This window comes from Brienomyrus brachyistius, chromosome 19 (assembly GCF_023856365.1).
Source record: "Brienomyrus brachyistius isolate T26 chromosome 19, BBRACH_0.4, whole genome shotgun sequence".
NCBI lineage: Eukaryota > Metazoa > Chordata > Actinopteri > Osteoglossiformes > Mormyridae > Brienomyrus > Brienomyrus brachyistius.
Window position 1 is genome coordinate 17,007,879 of NC_064551.1, and position 22,181 is coordinate 17,030,059.

Here is a 22,181-nt window from a genome sequence, read left to right on the forward strand (position 1 = left end):
AAAGTGCTGCATGCACTCCCCTATTTCCAGTTGTAGGACCCCTGTTTGTGTGTAATGTGCACTTGTAACACTGACAGCTGTGTAGAAGCCAGGCCCTGGTCTGAGTTGTGGTCCAGAGTTGCCAAGTAAACAAACACAGAGCCGTCCTCCTCATTCCCCTCCACTCCGCTCCCACACACAGAGCTGTCCTCCTCATACCCCTTTCCGCTCTCCCACACAAAAAGCTGTCCTCCTCATTCCTCCTCACCGTTCTCCCACACAAAAAGCCATCCTCCTCATTCCTCCTCATCGCTGTTCCACTCGCAGAGCCGTCCTCCTCATTCCCCTTCACTCCTCTCCCACACACAGAGCCGTCCTCCTCATTCCTCCTCACCGCTCTTCCACTCGCAGAGCCGTCATCCTCATTCCCCTTCACTCCTCTCCCACACACAGAGCCGTCCTCCTCATTCCTCTTCACTCCTCTTCCACACACAGAGCCGTCCTCCTCATTCCCCCTTGCTGCTCTCCCACACACAGAGCCGTCCTCCTCATTCCCCCTTGCCGCTCTACCACACAGAGCCGTCCTCCTCATTCACCTTCACTCCTCTCCCACACACAGAGCCGTCCTCCTCATTCCCCCTTGCCGCTCTCCCACACACAGAGCCGTCCTCATTCCCCCTTGCCGCTCTCCCACACACAGAGCCGTCCTCCTCATTCCCCCTTGCCGCTCTCCCACACACAGAGCCGTCCTCCTCATTCCCCCTTGCCGCTCTCCCACACACAGAACCGTCCTCCTCATTCCCCTTCACTCCTCTCCCACACACAGAGCCGTACTCCTCTCCCACACACAGAGCCGTCCTCCTCATTCCCCTTCACTCCTCTCCCACACACAGAACCGTCCTCCTCATTCCCCTTCACTCCTCTCCCACACACAGAGCCGTACTCCTCTCCCACACACAGAGCCGTCCTCCTCATTCCTCTTCACTCCTCTCCCACGCACATAGCCATCCTCCTCATTCCTCCTCACCACTCTTCCACTCGCAGAGCCGTCCTCCTCATTCCCCTTCACTCCTCTCCCACACACAGAGCCGTCCTCCTCATTCCTCCTCACCGCTCTTCCACTCGCAGAGCCGTCCTCCTCATTCCCCTTCACTCCTCTCCCACACACAGAGCCGTCCTCCTCATTCCCCCTTGCCGCTCTCCCACACACAGAGCCGTCCTCCTCATTCCCCCTTGCCACTCTCCCACACACAGAGCCGTCCTCCTCATTCCCCTTCACTCCTCTTCCACACACAGAGCCGTCCTCCTCATTCCCCTTCACTCCTCTCCCACACACAGAACCGTCCTTCTCATTCCCCTTCACTCCTCTCCCACACACAGAGCCGTCCTCCTCATTCCCCTTCACTCCTCTTCCACACACAGAGCCGTCCTCCTCATTCCCCCTTGCTGCTCTCCCACACACAGAGCCGTCCTCCTCATTCCCCTTTACTCCTCTCCCACACACAGAGCCGTCCTCCTCATTCCCCTTCACTCCTCTCCCACACACAGAGCCGTCCTCCTCATTCCTCCTCACCGCTCTTCCACTCGCAGAGCCGTCCTCCTCATTCCCCTTCACTCCTCTCCCACACACAGAGCCGTCCTCCTCATTCCTCCTCACCGCTCTTCCACTCGCAGAGCCGTCCTCCTCATTCCCCTTCACTCCTCTCCCACACACAGAGCCGTCCTCCTCATTCCCCCTTGCCGCTCTCCCACACACAGAGCCGTCCTCCTCATTCCCCCTTGCCACTCTCCCACACACAGAGCCGTCCTCCTCATTCCCCTTCACTCCTCTTCCACACACAGAGCCGTCCTCCTCATTCCCCTTCACTCCTCTCCCACACACAGAACCGTCCTTCTCATTCCCCTTCACTCCTCTCCCACACACAGAGCCGTCCTCCTCATTCCCCTTCACTCCTCTTCCACACACAGAGCCGTCCTCCTCATTCCCCCTTGCTGCTCTCCCACACACAGAGCCGTCCTCCTCATTCCCCTTTACTCCTCTCCCACACACAGAGCCGTCCTCCTCATTCCCCTTTACTCCTCTCCCACACACAGAGCCGTCCTCCTCATTCCCCTTCACTCCTCTCCCACACACAGAGCCGTCCTCCTCATTCCTCCTCACCGCTCTTCCACTCGCAGAGCCGTCCTCCTCATTCCCCTTCACTCCTCTCCCACACACAGAGCCGTCCTCCTCATTCCTCCTCACCGCTCTTCCACTCGCAGAGCCGTCCTCCTCATTCCCCTTCACTCCTCTCCCACACACAGAGTCGTCCTCCTCATTCCTCTTCACTCCTCTTCCACACACAGAGCCGTCCTCCTCATTCCCCCTTGCCGCTCTCCCACACACAGAGCCGTCCTCCTCATTCCCCCTTGCCGCTCTCCCACACACAGAGCCGTCCTCCTCATTCACCTTCACTCCTCTCCCACACACAGAGCCATCCTCCTCATTCCCCCTTGCCGCTCTCCCACACACAGAGCCGTCCTCCTCATTCCCCTTCACTCCTCTCCCACACACAGAACCGTCCTCCTCCTTCCCCTTCACTCCTCTCCCACACACAGAGCCATCCTCCTCATTCCCCTTCACTCCTCTTCCACACACAGAGCCGTCCTCCTCATTCCCCCTTGCCGCTCTCCCACACACAGAGCCGTCCTCCTCATTCCACTTCACTCCTCTCCCACACACAGAGCCGTCTTCCTCATTCCCCTTCACTCCTCTCCCACACACAGAGCCGTCCTCCTCATTCCCCTTCACTCCTCTCCCACACACAGAGCCGTCCTCCTCATTCCCCCTTGCCACTCTCCCACACACAGAGCCGTCCTCCTCATTCCCCTTCACTGCTCTCCCACACACAGAGCCGTCCTCTTCATTCCCCTTCACTCCTTTCCCACACACAGAGCCGTCCTCCTCATTCCCCTTCACTCCTCTCCCACACACAGAGCCGTCCTCCTCATTCCCCTTCACTCCTCTCCCACACACAGAGCCGTCCTTCTCATTCCCCTTCACTCCTCTCCCACACATAGAGCCGTCCTCCTCATTCCTCCTCACCGCTCTTCCACACACAGAGCCGTCCTCCTCATTCCCCTTCACTCCTTTCCCACACACAGAGCCGTCCTCCTCATTCCCCTTCACTCCTCTCCCACACACAGAGCCGTCCTCCTCATTCCCCTTCACTCCTCTCCCACACACAGAGCCGTCCTCTTCATCCCCCCTTTTGTGTGGTAATATATCACCCAGCACTTTGTTACTCTCTTCAGCCCATGTGGAATGCACTGGAACTCAAAATGCACGCACAAGCATGGCTTGGTCAAGGCGTCTGTATCGCTTTCATTACATTAGGTTTTTAGACATAGTTGGTGGTTATTTTTGACAACTTTTTTTTTTACTTTTCGATCTTGTGCTTTTTCCTGTTATTAGGTTTTATTGTTCTTTTTGCAGGATACCATGGATTTAAAATAAGACACATGATATATAACATTAAAGTACAGAGATCAGGATATTACATCATAAATCCCAGTAACACAAAGTTCATATCAATGCTCATTTATAAGCACAGGGGTCAGGATATGACATCACATACCCCCATTGTTTGTGGCTCCCATTGGTGTCGTATATCCCACCCATTAGGCCTCGCCTCCTTCACTGCTTCGTCCTTTAGCTTTGATTCGGTGTTATTAGCCCTTTTCACCTTTCTGTAATCGAAACTTTGAGGCACTGATCTGTGGAGTTTATTTATGAGTGTTGTGAATCTTGAATCAGAAAAGCATGTGACTCAGCCATGTTTGTTGTGGGAGAAATATGTCCGGTATCTTGGTGTATTGTGGCAGCTCAGGCAGCTGCTTTCAGTTGGAGTTCTGAGGTGAGAGAATGAACTCCTGAAGCACGTTTAGAGGAGCAGCGATGGTGTGCGTTCCCCTATGTTTTGGGAGAATACTCCCATCTGCATTGAACATACAGTGTAAACTGGGGGTTGTAATCTGCCTATAATCTAATCTGGACATCATGGACACGATCTTAGCATACAGATATTTCCTCTATGATTTTTTTATGTTTTATTATTAGATATATGACTAAAAAGAACCACTAGAGGTCCCCATAGAATATGGAATCACATGAGTGATGAGCAGGGACCTGGCAAGCATGGAGTAAATGTGGTTATTCTTAAAGTATATAATGTATACTGTACCTAGTAAATTTAGCAAATTTACCATAAGGTATATGTTGTATGTTCTGACAATTTAATAATCTAATGCTGGCATTAGATTATTAAATCTAATAAGGCAGCTTGTTGGTGTTTGTGTTTATCACTTGTACAGCATGAGACTGAATTATCCACAAGGACTAAAATACACTTTGTTAGCAAACAACATTGATCGAAATCTCAAATTCATAGATTCATAGTAACGACAATTAACGGGGAAATGAATAAAAGTACAGTGTAAATTGGCAGCCACTTAACCATCTTATTCTCTGAATGATGCTTATTTCGAAGTGCCCACATTTCCTGCAGACAACACAAACGAGTGCATCTGAGTGCCTTCTTCCTTAGATGGGAATCGTTTAAACACATTCGACTGATAATTGAAACCCTAAAAGGCCTCGGTGGCAGCGCATAAACATGTGCACACGCTGCGTACCGTACCAGGAAACCGCGCACGGGGGAAACCCCGTCCCCACACCGATCGTGGCGGAGGTGGTCATACTGGAAATATGTGAAAGATTAGATGGAGGAAACATTTCCAGGCTTGTGCCCTAGGTAATACCTGTGGCTTATGTTGTGGCGTTTGTCTGAGAGCTCACCTCTGTTATACTGCTTGACCGCCGACACTCACGGTACCGAGCCAAGATATCAGTGTCTTTCTCATTTTGTTGTGGACTAAGTGAAGAACCAAAACCCATTTACTGTATGTGTCCTTAGCCGACACGCCACCTGCTGTCTGACATGCATTTATTTGGAGGTACCGCTTAATTTTTGGGCTTAATTTAATGACACTTTTTGTGTCCAAACCACAAATAAGAGTTTTTCCTTTTATAGTGATCAACAAGCAAGCCCTTACCATCAGTCTCTGTTCCTCATAATTCATCTCAAGCACATTTATGGTTTGTGATATAATACTGACCTTAAAGGGAAAAATTAGCTTGGTTAGAGCACTGTAGGCCTTGGCTGTAATTCATCTAATGCTCAGTTTAAGTCAAGAGAAATATTGGTTTATGGGTTTTATTGATCGATGCAAATATTAATAAAGGATCATTTCTGGGATCTGCAGCTTCTTTGGAGATTTGGGGAGCTCTGCAGAATGACTTCTGTCTCTGGTTGCTCTGTGTGCCCTCAAGCCTTCCTTTAAGGGTGTATTAATGGACTGCCCATCACTATCTACGGGTGCGTTGAGCCCACTAGAGTCGTAAAGCAGGATTAGGAGGCCAGCGAATACTGTGCCCACAAAGTCATCCTGCCGCACCTGGCAAAGGGCAGAGTCACACAGCTGGGCTGTTTATCTCACGCTGCGGGTCTGAACAACCCAGGAAGCTGCTGAAATTGGGAAATTCAATCATTTCAGTCCAGGGCGACTGTTTTTCAAAATATTTCACAAAATATATCCAGACAAATATAAACAGCACACAGGCCGGAGGTTCATGGTTCATTTACGGTGTGGCCGAGCGTTAGAGCAGAGTGTGATTGCTGGTGCCAGACGTGGTGAACCCCGTGCCTCAGAAACAGCCACTTTCCTGGGATTTTCACAGTTTACAGAGGACAGTGTGATGGACAAAAAGCATCCAGTCAGCACATCATTAATGACGGAGGTCAGAGGAGAATGGTCAGACTCGTCAAAGTTTACAGGATGGCCGCAGGTGTAAAAATAGGTCAAAACAGCAGGAGTTTGCAGAAAGGCTGCTCTTAACCATTGAAGCAGCTCTGGAGGCAAAAGGCAGCCCAACACAGTACTAGTGAAGGTGCATGTGATGGAGTGGCCAGTTAGACTATTAGCCTCCTGACTTTTAATATACCTCCTTGTAGGACACGACAACTGGTAGATACCTTTGTTCACTTCTTGGGTGTTACACAAATTATTAGAAGTATTTATTTATGTTTCATGTAGAGCAAAGAGAATTCTGTGCCTGATTCAACACCTCATCTCACACATATTGCTGATTCAGCTCCCTGGCGGATTTAAAGGGACAGCATTTTATTTCTTCACGGTGATGCTGTCTCAGAGACATGCTGGGTTTGTGCTGCAGAAAGACAGCCTAGAAGTGTGTCCCCGACCACACAAATCAGCCCCTGTGTATGAACACGCGTCTGCATATACACAGGTTGTTCCTTAAGGACAGGTTCCTACGGACGCTCCGTGTATGGACATGTCCCTGTGATGGACAGGCTCCAGTCTACGGACATGTCCCTGTGATGGACAGGCTCCCGTCTACGATCATGTCTCTGCATATAGATAGGTTTCTGCTCCAAGCTGCAGGCCTTAATCTGCGTGTGGCAGTCCTAGCCCAGTAACACAATCACATTCTCTCCTCGTGAGCACCTTTCATTCTCTGCCTCGCACCCACGTCATTCACAGCTCTGTATTCATCCGCGGTTTGGATTGGTGAGCTTGTCAGTTGTGTATTTGCTATTTTGTAGACCAGGCTTGGTGATGACTGTCTTTAGTTGAAGGGGGGCTAGTAGACGTTAACTACATCTGACTGGGAGGTTACGAGTCCCCAGTCAGGGCTCAGCAGTTGGACTTGTGGATGACTTGATTAGCCTGAACTCGCCCAGTGAAATATGCAGCCTTACAGGTGGGTAAGAGCATCAGTTACTTTGGAAACAAGTGGACATAGCTATTTGAATATAAACATTTGCACCTGCTCTTAGACTGCGGTGGCTTTGGTTATCAGATGTAAAATGCAGTCGTAAGTATCGTGGGTCTGAATGTTCATGTTTTCATCACACCTTGTGGCTGTCACAGGGTGACGAAGTCAAACAATTACCCTGCTTTTACAGTGCACCTGTGAGCCGTGGTCCAGCCCGGTCGGATGCCATTTCTCACCATTCAGTCGTGTGCCATGGTCAACATCCACCACGTCAACAACAGTAACCTCACCGCGTGGAAATCTTCAGTGTTTTCAGAGCAGGAGGCTCAGATTCAACATACTGCAGCATCTTGTTATGCTTCTGAAGGTGGAATGCCGGGTGGCAAACACTCCCGGGGGAATAAAGGCATTCTTAATTAAATATTGATAGGGTACAGAGATAGCGTTGGTAACCAGGACGACGCTGTGACTAACCCCTCGCTCAATTTAATAAGTCATTTAAGAGGCTACGTCAATGTGTAGTTCTGACCCAATTAGGTTCCTCGGAGCATCAACGGATGGACACTTATATCCTTCTCAGTCTTTTGAGATTGAGCCTGAAAAATCTTAGGACGGCCCACTAGGGTTAGGTCTCTGCCAAGAAAAGGTTTTTTTTTTTTTTTGATTAGTTACCAGTTTACTGGGACAGTTGCAAATGAAACCGGTTTATATAAATAACCGTTTTGCTCCATTTCAAATTATCAAGGAAGAAGCAGAAGATAATATTGTAAGAAATCATCAGCCTGGATTTGCTCGTTACACGTAATTGATTAGTAATCCGGACTTGATCTGTTTGTTGTTGTTGAATAATTAGCGTAGAACCAAAAAAAAAAACAACTTGTCGACTAGAGCGTGGTGTGTTTGTAGCAACACAGCATTGCTGGCAGAGACCAGGCGCTGCCGTTTGCCAGCTCTACTTGCCAACAGAGCGTAAAAGCATATTGTAGTTTGTGGACTGTTTTGGCTTTGCTAACCACCAGTCGCTAGGTTGGAGCCAACCGCCGTCCCTCCGATAGCCTGCTGACATGTAAATGCACATCTTTTGCCATGAGATATGTGAGCTGGGGGTGTGTTGGAAACCCCCCAGCCCCACTGCCTAAGGACATTGAGAGCCCCCAGTAGCAGGGAAATGTGACCCCCAAAAGACTGAGGAGGGGACAGTCCGCTGTCATCACAGTGTGTTTCACTAAAGAGACAGTCTGGCTTCCTTATTGACTGCCACATGCCTTCTGTCGTTCATTAACAAGCAGGGGGAAAATATTACTAATCCTTCTAGCGTTTTATTTTTTTCTTCTTTTTTTGTGACATTGATCCGGCTCATCGATCTGATTACTTGTCGCTCGATTTTACTCATGCATTTACGCCAGACTAGTGGGGCGAATGAGTGTGTGCTTGGAATTCCTGCAGTCTTGTACTCAGTCCTGGTAAACATGGAAATGGTTTGGATCTACTGCATGTTTCTTCACCATCACGACTGAAGTCTTGACCCTAAGAGGCACGAGGCCTTTGGAGAGTCGCAGTCTGAAATCACAGCTCATGGGGTGGGGCGGGGCTCTAGGCGGATCTAGGCTCAGGGACGGATTACGGACCGGGCCAGCGGGGCCGCTGCCCAGGGGCCCTTGGGGTGCAGGGGGCCCGTGGGGCCCCTAGCCCAAAACAATTTGCAACGCTTATCAACAATGTATTTTTGTTTGTCTATTTTAGAGGGCCTACATTGTTTGATCCTCTGCCTACAAGGGCCCCTGACCCTATAGGGAGGGCGTTTGGCTGCCAAGGGCCCTTAAATTGTGGTGGTTGTGGTGGTGGTGCTGGTGGTGGTGCTGGTGGTGGTGCTGGTGGTGGTGGGGGGGGGGGCCTCGCGAACGTTTTGCCCAGGGGCCCACACAACCCATAATCCATCCCTGCTAGGCGTTAGCACCCTGCTAGCATCTTAAACCTCCACTGTGTCATAGGCAGACATGGCAGCAGAGTTGGGTAATTCAGGTCCAGATAGTACAAATCCAGACCGGGATTTTGTTTCAACCAGCCAGTTGAGTACTCTGTGACTGTGACTCTTTATGCTCAACTGGTTGGTTGAAATAAAATCCCGGTCTGGATTTGTACTCGCTGGACCTGAATTACACAACTCTGCATGGAAGTGGCCTCACCTTGACCAGTAATTCATACTTATTTAACCCTGTATGGGGGAATTATGTTCAAAAATATAAGATATTCCCCTGAAGGATACAGTTTTGCATTTCCCATTTTAGCGTGAGCCGTCTCAGGGGAGGTGCAGAGACAGGGTGTTGATGTAACGCAGTTCAGCGGCTGCATCTTTTTTAGCGCAAAGACACGAGTAGCTTCCTAGGTGGCACAAGGCCCCAGTACTGTGATCCAGACTGTGGGGGTGGAAAAGCATGCAGTATGACATGGATGACCATTTGCAGTGATAGGAGACGCTGGCTTCTCACACAGTTTCTTTTAAGACACACTGGCACTGCATTGCATCCTTATCTCCCAGCAGTGACTCTCTTGCACCGTCTTCCGTTTAACGACAGAGATTCCCGGCCGCTCCTTTCCCGTTTCTTGTTCAGACCGAATTTTTGTTCACTCCGGGTGGAGGCGTGAGGACAGTTAGGGGAACGCGCCTTCTGGGAGCTACCAGGAGGCTGCTTGATCCCTGCACGCCTCTCCCACTCGCAGGGAGATAAAATGGTCGCGTCTGCGGGCAGGGCAGCTCTGCTTCTCCAGTTAATGGCTGTGTTCGGGGCGGACCCGGCCAATGGGAGCGGTGTGTGGTCGCCATGGAAACGCTCATCTCTCCCGGTGATTTGAGCACCGCTCTCCACTGCTGAAGATAGGTGTTAGGAAAGGAAAGCCATCTTGGGGGGGGGGGGCTTATATATATAAGTGGGGGGGAAGGAGTTGTGGTGATTGTTGTGTTTGGTGCTTAGTGTTTTATATCTGTTTAGTAGTGATAAAGCAGGTTAAAGTACTTGAAAATAACTGCCTATAGAGTTGCTTAGGGGGCATATGAGCACAATTATAATCCCATTTTTATGACTTTACATTGTGTAGGGTTCAGTGGGTGTTTGAAAATTGAGCTAAGAAGTGGGTGAAAGATGAGCACTCCTGTTCATGATCACACCCCCTTAAGCGCCCCCTAACCGAGCATGTCGGTTCAGATGACCCAACCAGCGTGGAGCAGGCCTCCTGTGAATAAAGCGACGTATCCCTCAGTGCAGGTGTGGGGAATGTGGAGTCTGTAACGTGCTGAATGTGATCGTCTCACAGGCAGTGTGTGTGTCTATATGCGCTTCGGCTGTAGCGCGTTCGCAGAGAGTAAGGTGAGGGCTTGTTTAGCTGTGGAGCCGCCTCATCCTGTTCTTAACAGACCAGCTCTTTTTTAAACACTGTGATGTCTTCCAAGAAATAATCTGTGCCGTGCTCAGCCAGTGCGGAGACGGGGAAGGGACGGGTGAAGCGTTGCTCTGGATTTAGATTGCAAGGCCCACTCTCCCTGTAATGGCAGTTCAGAATTAGGACAAATGTTAAAGAAGGTCACCGTCTCACAAAGTATGCCGGGAAGCGCGAGAGCTTTGGGGTGTCAGGCCTGACTGGGCGATTTAAGCGTGTGCCTGAAAAGTGGGCCAATCGGCCGACCGGCCATGTGGTCCTTCAGTCCGCAGCGTAGACGGATCGCGCGCAGAATCATGCAGTTTCACCTGCCCCTGTAATTGATATTTATAGCCATAATCTGTGGGAACCATACGTACTTTGCACATCCGGTACAGTGTAAAGTACTATTCATAAGGCTAATTAAATAATTATTACGCTCAAGGTTAATTAGCATGCTGCTAAAATTGAAAGGTTGAACGCAATACCCTGAAGATGAGAGTAATTTCCCCACCATGCTCAGAGGCCTCCGTTATTAAAGGGATTTAGAATAACCGATTTTGTGCGCTCGCAATTAAAGGGAAAGTCTCAGGTCCAGCCGGGAGCTGGCAGTGGGCTCCATCTGTGCCAGGCCCGGTCATTCCCTTCCGCTGTACCCTAACTTTTAATTACCAGGCTGTGGCGCCCCCCCCAGGTGATAAAGAGGTGCCACGCGTGGTGCGAGGTGTGTGGCGGACACGGCCGGTGGCACCACGGACCCCGGGGGCTTTGCGCTGGGCAGGAGAGGCCCTGTTTCGCGGACCCTCTGCCTCCGCCCACCGGACGCGAGGAACGGTGACAGAGCGGAATGACATCTTTAATCAAAGGCTCCAAGCTTTTCCTAGCAGACAGATTGCTTCTCTCCCTAAGTAGGTCACACGTTGCGTGGGGAAATTGCGCCGTGTCCTTAGCCATCTGGCTGCATGCATCAATGTCAGCCGGATGAAAATATAACTCGCGCAAGGTGACCTCCATCATGGTGCCTTTCACAGGAGGGCTTACCTGCATGTGTGAGGACCGCGCGAGGATATAATTAGTGACGGGGCCACATTCCCACTAGTCAGGGAAGGTGGGAGCTCGCCGTCGACTGCATGGATCCAGTCGTGTGCTGGCGTAAAAGCGGAAACCGAGCTCATTCCACGTCAGCGCTGCCGTGCGGCCAGCAGTACGAACCTCCACTTCAGTCAGCCGATTTGGCTGTAGGGACCTTTGCAGGGCACAGTCAGGACACCTACGGTTCGATTTATCACACAGTGATTTGCGTACGTCCAGCTTTAAATGAGAGGTATAAGTGGGTGAAATAAATGAAGAGAGCCACATGTCCACATGTGTTTTGCAACCAAGGGCTGATTTCACGTACAGTGTGACGGCAGATTGTCTGCACATCTGTTTTTTAGACTTAGTAAGAGTTTACAGTGGTCCCGCCATATCCGCAGGCGATACGTTCCAAGACCCACCACAGATGACAGCAAACCATGCGTGGACCCCATGTATAATGTGACTTTTGTGTGCACAAAAGTGTAATCGACAAATTACGCACAGTAAAACATTACCAATATTAAATTCCATAATAATGTAGTCCATCGCACCTTATTATACAGTTACTGTGCAACTGTACTCACTCAAACGAATGAATGGGATTCTGATTTTTAAGCCTAATTCTCGAGAGACTGTAGAGCAATGGAAAACATATCATGTATTATAACCCTCAAAGATTTTTATTGAACAGCAGTAAACTGTAGTTACTGAAACCCAACGTATACAGTGCACATGCAATCCACAGCGACCCTGGCATTAAAGTATGGTCCCTTCTGTCTCCATAAGCCAGCAACTCATTCCCTGAGCTCTCCACCCAAGTACAGCTACTCCCAGATGACATGACTCCCTTGGAAAACAGGTCATGTGACTCGCCCCGGTAAACTCATGCTTCTTTCTTGCTTACAGTGTCCTTCCAATGTAAATCTCTTTGTTTTCTTTCGGTTCTCTGGTTATTAATGTTTGATTTACTGGGGCGAAGCCTCCTGGCCACAGACATAAGGGTGTTTTATCTGATGTGGGGATCTGCATGTGGAAAAGACTCTGTGTACTTCCTTCCCATAACTGGAATTTCCCAGCGAAACTCCGCAGTAAAGAAGCTAAGCAGTCAGGCTTGAGGGCTCACAGTGTACGGTCAGGAACTCCATATTTACATTACGTTTATTTACTTAGCAGCCGCTTTTATGCAAAGCTCTACACATATTGGGAAAAAAAGGGGTAATTTTTAAATATTAATAATAATTTAAAACAGCCACCCACCTCCCCATGTATGAAACCGTGTTAGTTTATGTGTTGTGTTGTGTTGTGTTGTGTGTATTTGGGCGTATAGTTATTTTTTCATTAGGTTTGGTTTGTGTTTTCTCATAGGGGGCAGGGAGGACTCGGAAATGCAAGGCATGCTCTGAGTGCGTTATCTGACTGCGTAGTCCAGGGCATGGACGGATGGACTGATCCTGCAGGAGTGTTTCAGGCATGAACCTGGTGGCCCTGTGGTCCTCTTCATTTGAAAGACATCCGCTTCGGGTAGTTGCTTGCCCGTCAGAACGTGAGCAGAGTCAGAAGCACGGGACGAAAAGCATTTACTGCCTTTACTGTGCAGTGACCTTCCATGGGAAGTCAAGATTTAGTTCTACATTATTCCTAAAAACAACGTACGCTTTTTTCTTCCCAGATTTTTTTCCCGTTAGATCTTGTTTATCTTGAAACACGGCAGTGCCATGGTGCCTGTTCTCAGTCAGGCCGCTCTGTTAACTGTGATGTCCAAGCAAACGGTTACATCAAAAGGTCACATGTAGGTCAGCATGGCCTGGCGTGTTGACCGGCTCGCACTTGTACCCCCTGCCGGTCTCGCACACGGCAGGGTGAATCAAAAGCAGCCGCCCCACTCTCCCGTAGATCATGCTCACCGTGACCTTTTCAGACACTGCAGTACTCTCAGCGAACTGCGGTGGCAGCAGCGAGTCCCTGTCCGCGGGTGGCCGCTGCCCCGCATGAGGCGCCAGCGGTGTCCTCTGACGTCCTCTCAACGTTCTCCTGACGCCCATGTGCTTTGAAATGTTTGGTTGTGCTTTGAAAGTGTCCGAATGAAAAGTTTGGGTCCATATGAGATGGGAACTTCCCGCCATGCGAGAACCAATCGGAGGGGTATATCCTGCAGAGACCCTGTCAGTGGGTTAGGCATATTTCTTCTGCTGTCCATCGTGGCTTCAAGCAGATCAGAATATCAAGCTGAACAGAAGACAATATAAGCCCCAGTGGAAGCTCCTTCACTTTTTTTCCAAATTAATTTCTGTTATTTCATTGGAACATGGTGAGGTTGCTCTTCTCTGACATAATTTTTGGTGCTTTTCATTAATTATAGGTTCCCCAGAGATAGAGTCTGGTAGTTAAACAGTGAAATAAGCATTAAGGCAATTATTGGAGCAGAATTAATGCAATTACATAATCTTTAATCATGATATGAATCTGTGACAGCGAGAAAATAATGTCTGACTTCAAGGAAAGGCACTTTTATGGGGAGACAAGGCAGCATAAGAATACTGTGAGATTTAGTGGCAGTAGCAGCAGAAAAAAGGTGAAGATCCATTATGTTTTGGTGACACTTGTAATATTTTATATTTTGAACATTACAGTTCTGGGATTACAAAAATTCCTTCACACTTTGCTTATATGTAGTAATGTACGAGAACATTTTATTTATATATATATATATAATATATATATATGTGTGTGTGTGTGTTTGTGTTCATATTGCATTGTGCATGGTCATTAAAGAGAAAAAATGAATTTGAAATAATAATTGGCATCTCGGCCTCGCATGCAGGTGAGTTACAATGTGTTGGCCTGTTGTTTTTGCGGTGGCATGCTGACGGCCTTCGAGTGTTCGGCCGATGTACAGTGTGAAGCTGGGTGTGGGGGTGCCACTGCTGGAAGGCAAGTGTGAGGCCAGACCAGAAGGGCCCGCAAAGTGGGTTTGCGACGGACTACAGCTGACGCTTACGTCCACGGATGCATTGTGTGTGAGACGGCAAATGTGCTAAACCAGAAAGAGAGGCATTCCCTCTATTTCATACCACTCTAGCCGCTCCATAATCCTGCTCTCTCTCTCTCTCTCTCTCTCTCTCTCTATCTATCTATCACTCTCCGGTAGCTTCAGCACGACTTGGATCAGGAATATCAGGACAAGTTCCGCCGACTCCCAGTGGAGATTCAGGAGTTCGTCCAGGACACCGCTAAAGCCAAGGCGAGTGAAGACGGGGAGCCTGGCCCCCAGCCCCTCACCCAGACCCTGGGGGAGCCTCACCACACGGCAGGCCAGTCTGAGGAGGACGTCGAGGAAGACGAGGGCGTAGAGAAGACCTTCGACACGCTGCTCTAGGCCGCCTCTCTGCCATCGTTGTTCTCAAACCCTCACTGTCTGTCTGTTTCAGTTTTGTTTTCTTGCCACCCGTTGCCATGGATGCGCCTCCCGGTTACGGAAGCGGCCTGTCACCTGGGTGCTGATGGCAGGAGCCCCAAGCGTGAATGCTGCCCCACCCCAACCCCTAACCCACTGTGCCCACTATCTTGCAATATTAACAGTGAGAGTATAGCAACAGTTCGCCCAGTCTGCGAGGGTGATGCTCTCCGCTGATCAGCGTTTAGAAATGCGCTAAGTAAAGAAAAAAACTGAATTAATGGTGTTAAGGAAATAACAGAGGAAGGGGGCAGCCGAAGGTGTTATATGGACAGACGCACCCAGAATGTGGCCCGGTGTATGACTGGTGCGAGGCCCCATGTTTCCAGTGCCGTCCGACCGGGGAACATGCCGTCACTGGTGCACTGTACGGAGTGTGCAGCAGAGCAGTAGAGAGAAAACGTGCACTGTACACTCACCGAAACGTCATAAGTTATCTGCAAGCTCAGCTGGCTTGCCAAGTCTAATTTGTCATTTTGACCCACAGGAATATCTGTTGCTGCTGTTAATATGATTTTCTTTGTATAATGTGTACAAAAGAGTACATCTTTTATATCTTTTGTTTTTCCCATTTTAAAAAAAATGTTTGACTTTCTGAATTTTAATAAGTAGTTATGCATTATGTGGTAATCGGATAAGATTCAGAGATGCAGGAAAGAAGAATCTGCACATAATGTAAATGGTATCTGTAAAAGGAGAGCCCCCATCTCTTTGCGTCGAGGCAGTGCGACTTGTTTTCAGAGTTTGTAAAAAAAAAAAAAAAAAAAGTAAACTGTTTTACACGTGCACTTGAAGAAGAACACTCAGCGGTATTTGTGCAAACATAAGGGTGTGTGCGGGAAATGCGGAAAGGTAAAGGTCCCTGCACAGCGACACCTCCTCCCCCCACCGGCCAAACACACACATGCCCACACTCTGTGCCTGGAACATTTAGCGAGCGACTTGGGTAAAAAGAGAAGGTAAAGGGTGCGTTTCCTTCAGTTCCAGCATCCAAGAGAAAGTTGAGGCAGGTTAAACAATATATATGTGTGTGTGTGTATATATATATATACATACAGACGTTGCTCTACTTACGAACTTTCAACTTACGAACTTTCAGACATACGAACGAAGAGGACCGTAAGTCCAAATTGTGTTCATTGGGCTCCCGTTTCCTGTCTGCAGCATCAGTTTGTTTTTTCTGTGTGCCAATTACAGGTAGTACGACTTCTGGCCGCTACTCCCGCCGCGTTGCAGCGTAGCGTGCGCACTGCCAGCATCCTAGTTCTTTGTACTTCCGTATATCCTTAAAATGATATTGAATAACGACTTACGAATGGCCGTTCAGAACATATCTCATTCGTAAGTAGAGGAGCATCTGTATATATATATATATATATATATATATATAACAGATTCCAATTTAAAATACTGTAATGCAGCATGCCCAGCGTACCCAAGGCTGAATAGAAGTTACAATATTTTGTATTTTAGTTTTTTTTTTATTTTATCAGTAAACTGGGGAATTACAGTTTCTGCCTTGATTGAGATTTTGAGCTTTTTTCATTCTTCATTTATTGAACATATTTATAATGCATAAAATGGAAATACTGTAGGTTCTTAATTTGTTTAAAGTTTACATTGAAAGATAATAGATTAAGAAGGTGAGATTGTACTAAAGAAGACTAGAGGATTATGTAGGATTCCTTAAGCGATGGCTGCCGGCATTTGTGGATTTTAGCTCTGGTGTCTCCTGATTGGCTCATCGTTTCCTGTTTTCTGCCATCTGTACTAAAGAGGTGATGTTGATGTGGCTTCAGTGGTGTCTCTCTCTTTCTCACGGCCTTTCTTCCCTTCATCCCTCTTGCCATGTTTGGAGTCCCCCTCCTTTCCTGTGGTTCAGGTCACCCCTCTTGTGTCATGTTTTCATACAGATAGTCTTCTGCACTGTAATTTCTGCCGCTTTTATTCTGAAATTAAATGGACGTAGAAGCTGTAATGGATACATTTACATATATGATGCTCCAGTGAAAGATTTCTTTTTATTTAGTGGATGGTTGCTATGACTGGTCACCTGTCTGAAAAGCTATGTAGAATACAGTGTTCTGCGGTAAACAGGAATTGTCATAATTTAAAAAACTCAATAAATACGTTAATTATGGGAAAACAGTTTGTTTGACTGACTTAGTGACAGAGATGACAAACATGTTAATTGAGCCATATTGCTTGTTGATTTCGGAGGCGAATGAAGGGTATTTTTCATGTAATATTTACAGGCCGAAAGTGAGATATTACTGACAGAATTTACCCATGCTTGTATTTTTCATTTTGTCACCTTCCTTCATATATTCACACAGACAAATATGTGCAAACTATATAGTTTTATAACTGTATGTGATATAGTCAACAGGTATTAACAAAACATTTGGAAATATGGAAATTGATTCAGTAAATATTGTACAGTGCTTAAGTCGTTGTGCTGATTTCTTCATGCAGTGTCACACGTTTTCCTGCATCCATCATTTAGTGACCATATTTTAAAGCTTCAGAATAGATGCACGTTTACAATTAATCCCTGTTCTACAAACACCTTTAATTCAATGTTGCTTTAGGAGTGCAAAACAGATTCTGTTCTAAGTAGTGTTCCACCAGAAATTTTACACATTTATCCACGCATAAAGTAAACCATTTTTGTCTTTACTTGAATGAAGTTTACACTGTGATGTGAACATGGATTCCAAAATAAGTCCCGAAGAGGAATTTGTGGACAATGGGATGTGTTTGACCTTTTTAATGTTGAATGTGTGAAGTGCATTCTTGTGTATACTGTCCCTGTATTAAAGCTGTATTTCAATAGACCGCAGACTGTTTCCGTCCTGCGACTTCCTCAGATCATGGTCGTCTTGGTTCAGTCATGGTTCATCCCTGAACACCTCCGTCCTCCTTCCGCGTGTCTCAGACGATGTCCAGAATGGCAGAATGGGCTTGAGCCGGAGTTGCTTCACACTGATCATTTAAACCTTTAAATATCCAAGAATCAGGAAAACATGCTGTGACAATGCAGGAAGAGAGTGTCCTCTCTTCTATACTGTATGTGTTGCTGTTAAGTCACTTTAGTTGCAAGAAATTACCATTCCACTGGTTCAGAAATGTCATATCAAGTCTGGGCCTAAACATGATTTATGGCATCTGCCGTGTGTTTCTACGATCATCATCTTTCATGAGCGCGACGCGGCATAACTCTAATACGGAACGCAGTTTGAAAATTACTGTAAAAAAAAAAGTTGAAAGCTTTGCCTTACAAATTTGTCATATTTACATACATACTCCATTTGCATTTATGCTTTTGGTATGTTAGTCAGGACAAAGCCTTCCCCTCTTCTCACCGCCACAAGTACTGTACAGTCAGAGGCTGACTGTTTACTTAGCAGATCCACTTATCCAAACCATACATGCTCATTATTTTGAGAAAACAGGGTCTGATAATCCCTAGAGCAGGCAGTTAAGGGCCTTGAAGTCACTCTGCTGCTAGTGGGATTTGAACCCATGACCTTTTCATCACAAGTACCGCACCCTAGTGCACTGAGCCACACAGCACCTAAGCTCAGTCATATGTGTCACATCCTCAGTATTGTCTGCAGACGCTGGAACTGAACCAGAATATTCCTCGATTGAACCACAGAGGCCAAAGAAATGGGAGATACAACGTCTCCTTGTCCATCAGCTCCCCTGGTCGTTCCACATATACTCATTCTATTCCACCCATCAGATTAGACTAATTAACGATCTTCATGCCCATAATTAGCTGAATCAGTTGTACCCGAGGCGAATAACACAGATATGTGGAACAGTACAGGGAGCCATACGGAACTCACTCCTCCATATGCGTGTCGTCAGAAGAGCCCGAAATAACACCTTACTTACCCACAGATCTGTAGCGGTTATAGCTTACAAGATATTTTCCAGTATAAGAGTGGAGCCACAAAACCATCTATCCTTGATATAAGGTCTAACATCAAAAGTTCATAAGTTCTACCATGCGTATATTTGTTAGCATGTTCGTGCTAACACTCTGCTAATGTCAGTATATGTAATATGCAGTTCATTCATAGCTGTACAGGCAAAATGCAAATACATTTGGCTACTGTCAAGCTATGTTTAAATACAAAAAAAATAACTCAGGTTTTTCACCTTTGATGAGTCTTTGCCTTACATCAGTCCTCAAATCCATAATTTGCACCTGTGCATTTATTAGACATCTGATTGGTTGGTCCCGCCTCCTTTAGTTGCTTGGACCCGCCTTCTCTACATCTGATCCTCTACTATGCTGTCTCTCTGAACCAATCATTTTTCCTTCTGCCCTCAGAACATTTTTGTGCAAGTGAAACTCCCATTAGTGTGCAATTCACTTCCTGATCACACACCTGTGTAGTTCACTTCCTGATCATGTCCAAAATATCAGTCTTGTTTGCTATGTTTGTTATCATTCTGTTCCGGATTTGAGTTTTGCAGGATTCCTTAAGAGGGACCCAGGATGAATGCCCCCCCTCCCAAACATACACAGTGATGCTGCTCTTATGTTGGACAGATACAGGGAAACACAACACTGAACCTATCTACTATACGCGGGTAACTTACCTACTGGTCGAGATTGGGCTGAAACTCTAGCTGTGAAGATAACGAAAATATACTTACTTACACATTACGAATGCGTCTTGCACATGACATAAATTAAGGAATAACTTTGATTCAAACACAAATGTTTTAAGAATTTGCTTCCTGCCTTCATAATAATAAGAAATAAGGCAATAATATTGGTAGTCAGTAGAAACCACCTGAACCAGACACAGAGGAACTCAGGAGGAACTCAGAAGATGTTTTAGAAATATGGATATTTTAAAATAAATGTGTTGGAGAAGTAAGTTTAGTGTGTTAGTAATTTCTTGATTTAAAGGCAGGATGGAAAAAAATCAGAGCTGAAAATACCAAGGAATTCATCAGGGCAGAACCAAACATCCCTGATGGATGAGTAATCAGTCATGCTGTCGCTAGTCAAGCATAATGTTTGATCTAGTGGCATCAACCATGAACTGATGGCTTTTAAGGATTTCGGGGGGATGGGGGGTGTTAGTGAATCGGGTACGGCCGGTTACTTAGTGTTCGACTACTGTAATTCATAACTAATTTGTATGTTAGTTATGAATGGGCAGAGCCTTCTTCCTGCTAATTATTTTTCGTTCTAGGAATGATTACCAGACATGAGGATTAAGGTATGGAAGCGTTCAGAGTGCCCAGGTTTCTTGATGTAGACGGGGTGTCCCGTGCCTTGGCGGTAACCCTGAGGTCCCCGGTAACCCTGAGGTCCCCTCATTCGCAGCCAGGCAGGCCGCACACTCAGCGGCTTCGCAGTGAGAGAGTCTGGTGCCTCAACTCTCACGTGATCAGTTGTCTTACGAAGTACGTTTGTCTCGTATGTGTGAACAGGAGGATGAGACTCTGCCTTCAGGAGTCATCAGGCCGCTAGCATAAGCAGTTTTAAAGCAGAACCGGCAGACAGGGCTGTCAAATCTCACACGCTGACCGTGTCACACAGGCTCCGCCCCTAACAGAAGTAATCTCACTCCAGACAGGAGATGCTCGTGTAAACAGCCGAAGGATCCCACCTAAGTCAAGCCACTATTTTATGTAATTCAATTACCGTTTTTATGGCCAATGAAACTTCTATATGAATCTGCAGATGACATAACCTCCATCACTCAGAAGGATGCGACAGGAGCCATACAGTAGGTCAGCCTGAATGCCGATTTGACTCTGTATGTACAGAGGCACATTACCATGATCAGAGGCTTCCGCTACTATTTCCTGTGATGTTGTAGTTATCCACCGTGGAGATTAAAACAGTATCACACGAGGTTAGCTGAAGTGCCTTTGGAGCAGAAACTCTGGGTTCAGCCTGTGTAAACCCGTGTAAACGCTCCCATATTTGTACAAAAATGTTTTCTGCACATTGTTTTTCCGCTTAATAAAAACACAGTCGTAAATAAGCAGTGACATTCTTGAAAGTGAATTAATATTTTTCACGCCTCTTATTTAGGATGCCTAATCTCCTGGAGTCCATCTCCTCATTCTTCCTCTACTGCCACCTCCGATGGCTGCTGAAATACGCTGCATGGAGATCCAGCAGGCGCTTCCGCATGGCAGACGCACCGCCGCGAATCCCGTCTCTCCCACGCAGCCTCTTCGCACCTCACACAATCATGTAACTTTTATTATTCTAACGTTTCACCTAGGCGCACCATGAGTGACCCAACACTGCCCCCCCCCCCCCCCGCCCCCCAGCATCCGCTCAACGCCAACGCGCCGAAGGCCAGGCAGGAAACGATAAAGAAGCTTGCAAGGAATGCGACACTCGCTGCAGGCGTGTCATCGCATTCCAGGGACCAGGAACCAGCTAATTAACTTTCTGTTGAGGTCAGAACCTGAGATAACATCCCTTCCTTATGATCCTGAAGGTTGTCCAAACAGATGACCCCCCCCATCCAAAAAAAAAAAGTACGACCCATCTGTTCAGGGCAATGGGACGCATTAGGTGGTTATGTTTTAATGAATCGCACAGTAAGAAAAATATGAAATTTGTGCTTGTGTTCATTAAAAAGGCATCTAGTTTGTTGACGGCCAAATGAAGATCAGCTTTCTAACGTTATCTGGCAGGACTGCTTTTTCCGGGGACGTCGAGATCTGAATTTATCCATCACTAAAGCCTGGAAAGCAAAAGGTGATAACAGTCACTTTTTTATGATAAGACGAAAGATTGATACCCGTGGGAGGAAATTTCCTTTTTAGATAATGGGCACAGAAGCGTTCAGTGAACCTTACAGGCTATACATATCTTCCTGGTGTCCATCTTGCAGTTTTATTGCAGAGATAATTGTCTTCACGAGAATCAGCATAATTCTGTCTGGGGTTAACTAAGAACAACACAGAAACAGCCAGATAAGTTGGTCTTGTTTTTTGGAATTATACTAACAAGTTTGTCAATAACAACACATGATACACAAAAATTATTTTGACAAGTCATGTGATTACTCTTAATTGTCGAAGTGTGGTCTGATTTGCATACCTTTGGCTCATGAGCAGATGCCTGTGGGTAATTATCCTGTGTAAGGGAATCCCTGAGGTGTGTGTGGTGAGCAGTTCTTGCCAATTCAGCACCCCCCCTCCCTCCCCCTGTGAGCCACACTCATCCTTGACTTGTATTCAGTTCCTCCATCCAATTTCCATTCCGTTCCCTGAATCAAGGTCCGTCCCTGGCAGCAAGCATGTGAAACCATGCCATCGTGTGGCTCAGAATCTCCCGCATTGAAACCACACAGCTTGCAGATGAGACCCTGGGGGGGGGGGGGGGGGGGCTGGGTTCTGTTGTTCCTTATGCGCTTTTCA

General features: G+C 47.1%; 1 protein-coding gene across 3 annotated transcripts in view; it reads left to right on the top strand.

The window, feature by feature from the left end:
- LOC125714578 (1-phosphatidylinositol 4,5-bisphosphate phosphodiesterase beta-1-like) overlaps positions 1–17,599 on the top strand; it is a 108,739-nt gene extending 91,140 nt beyond the window's left edge. The window contains exon 32 of one of the 3 annotated variants that reach the window (XM_048985302.1): positions 14,457–17,599. In XM_048985302.1, coding sequence (XP_048841259.1) covers positions 14,457–14,684 — 228 coding nt within the window. In that variant the 3' untranslated portion in view covers positions 14,685–17,599. The other 2 variants (XM_048985304.1, XM_048985303.1) reach the window with 2 other exon arrangements.
- The last annotated feature ends 4,582 nt before the right edge of the window (positions 17,600–22,181 follow it).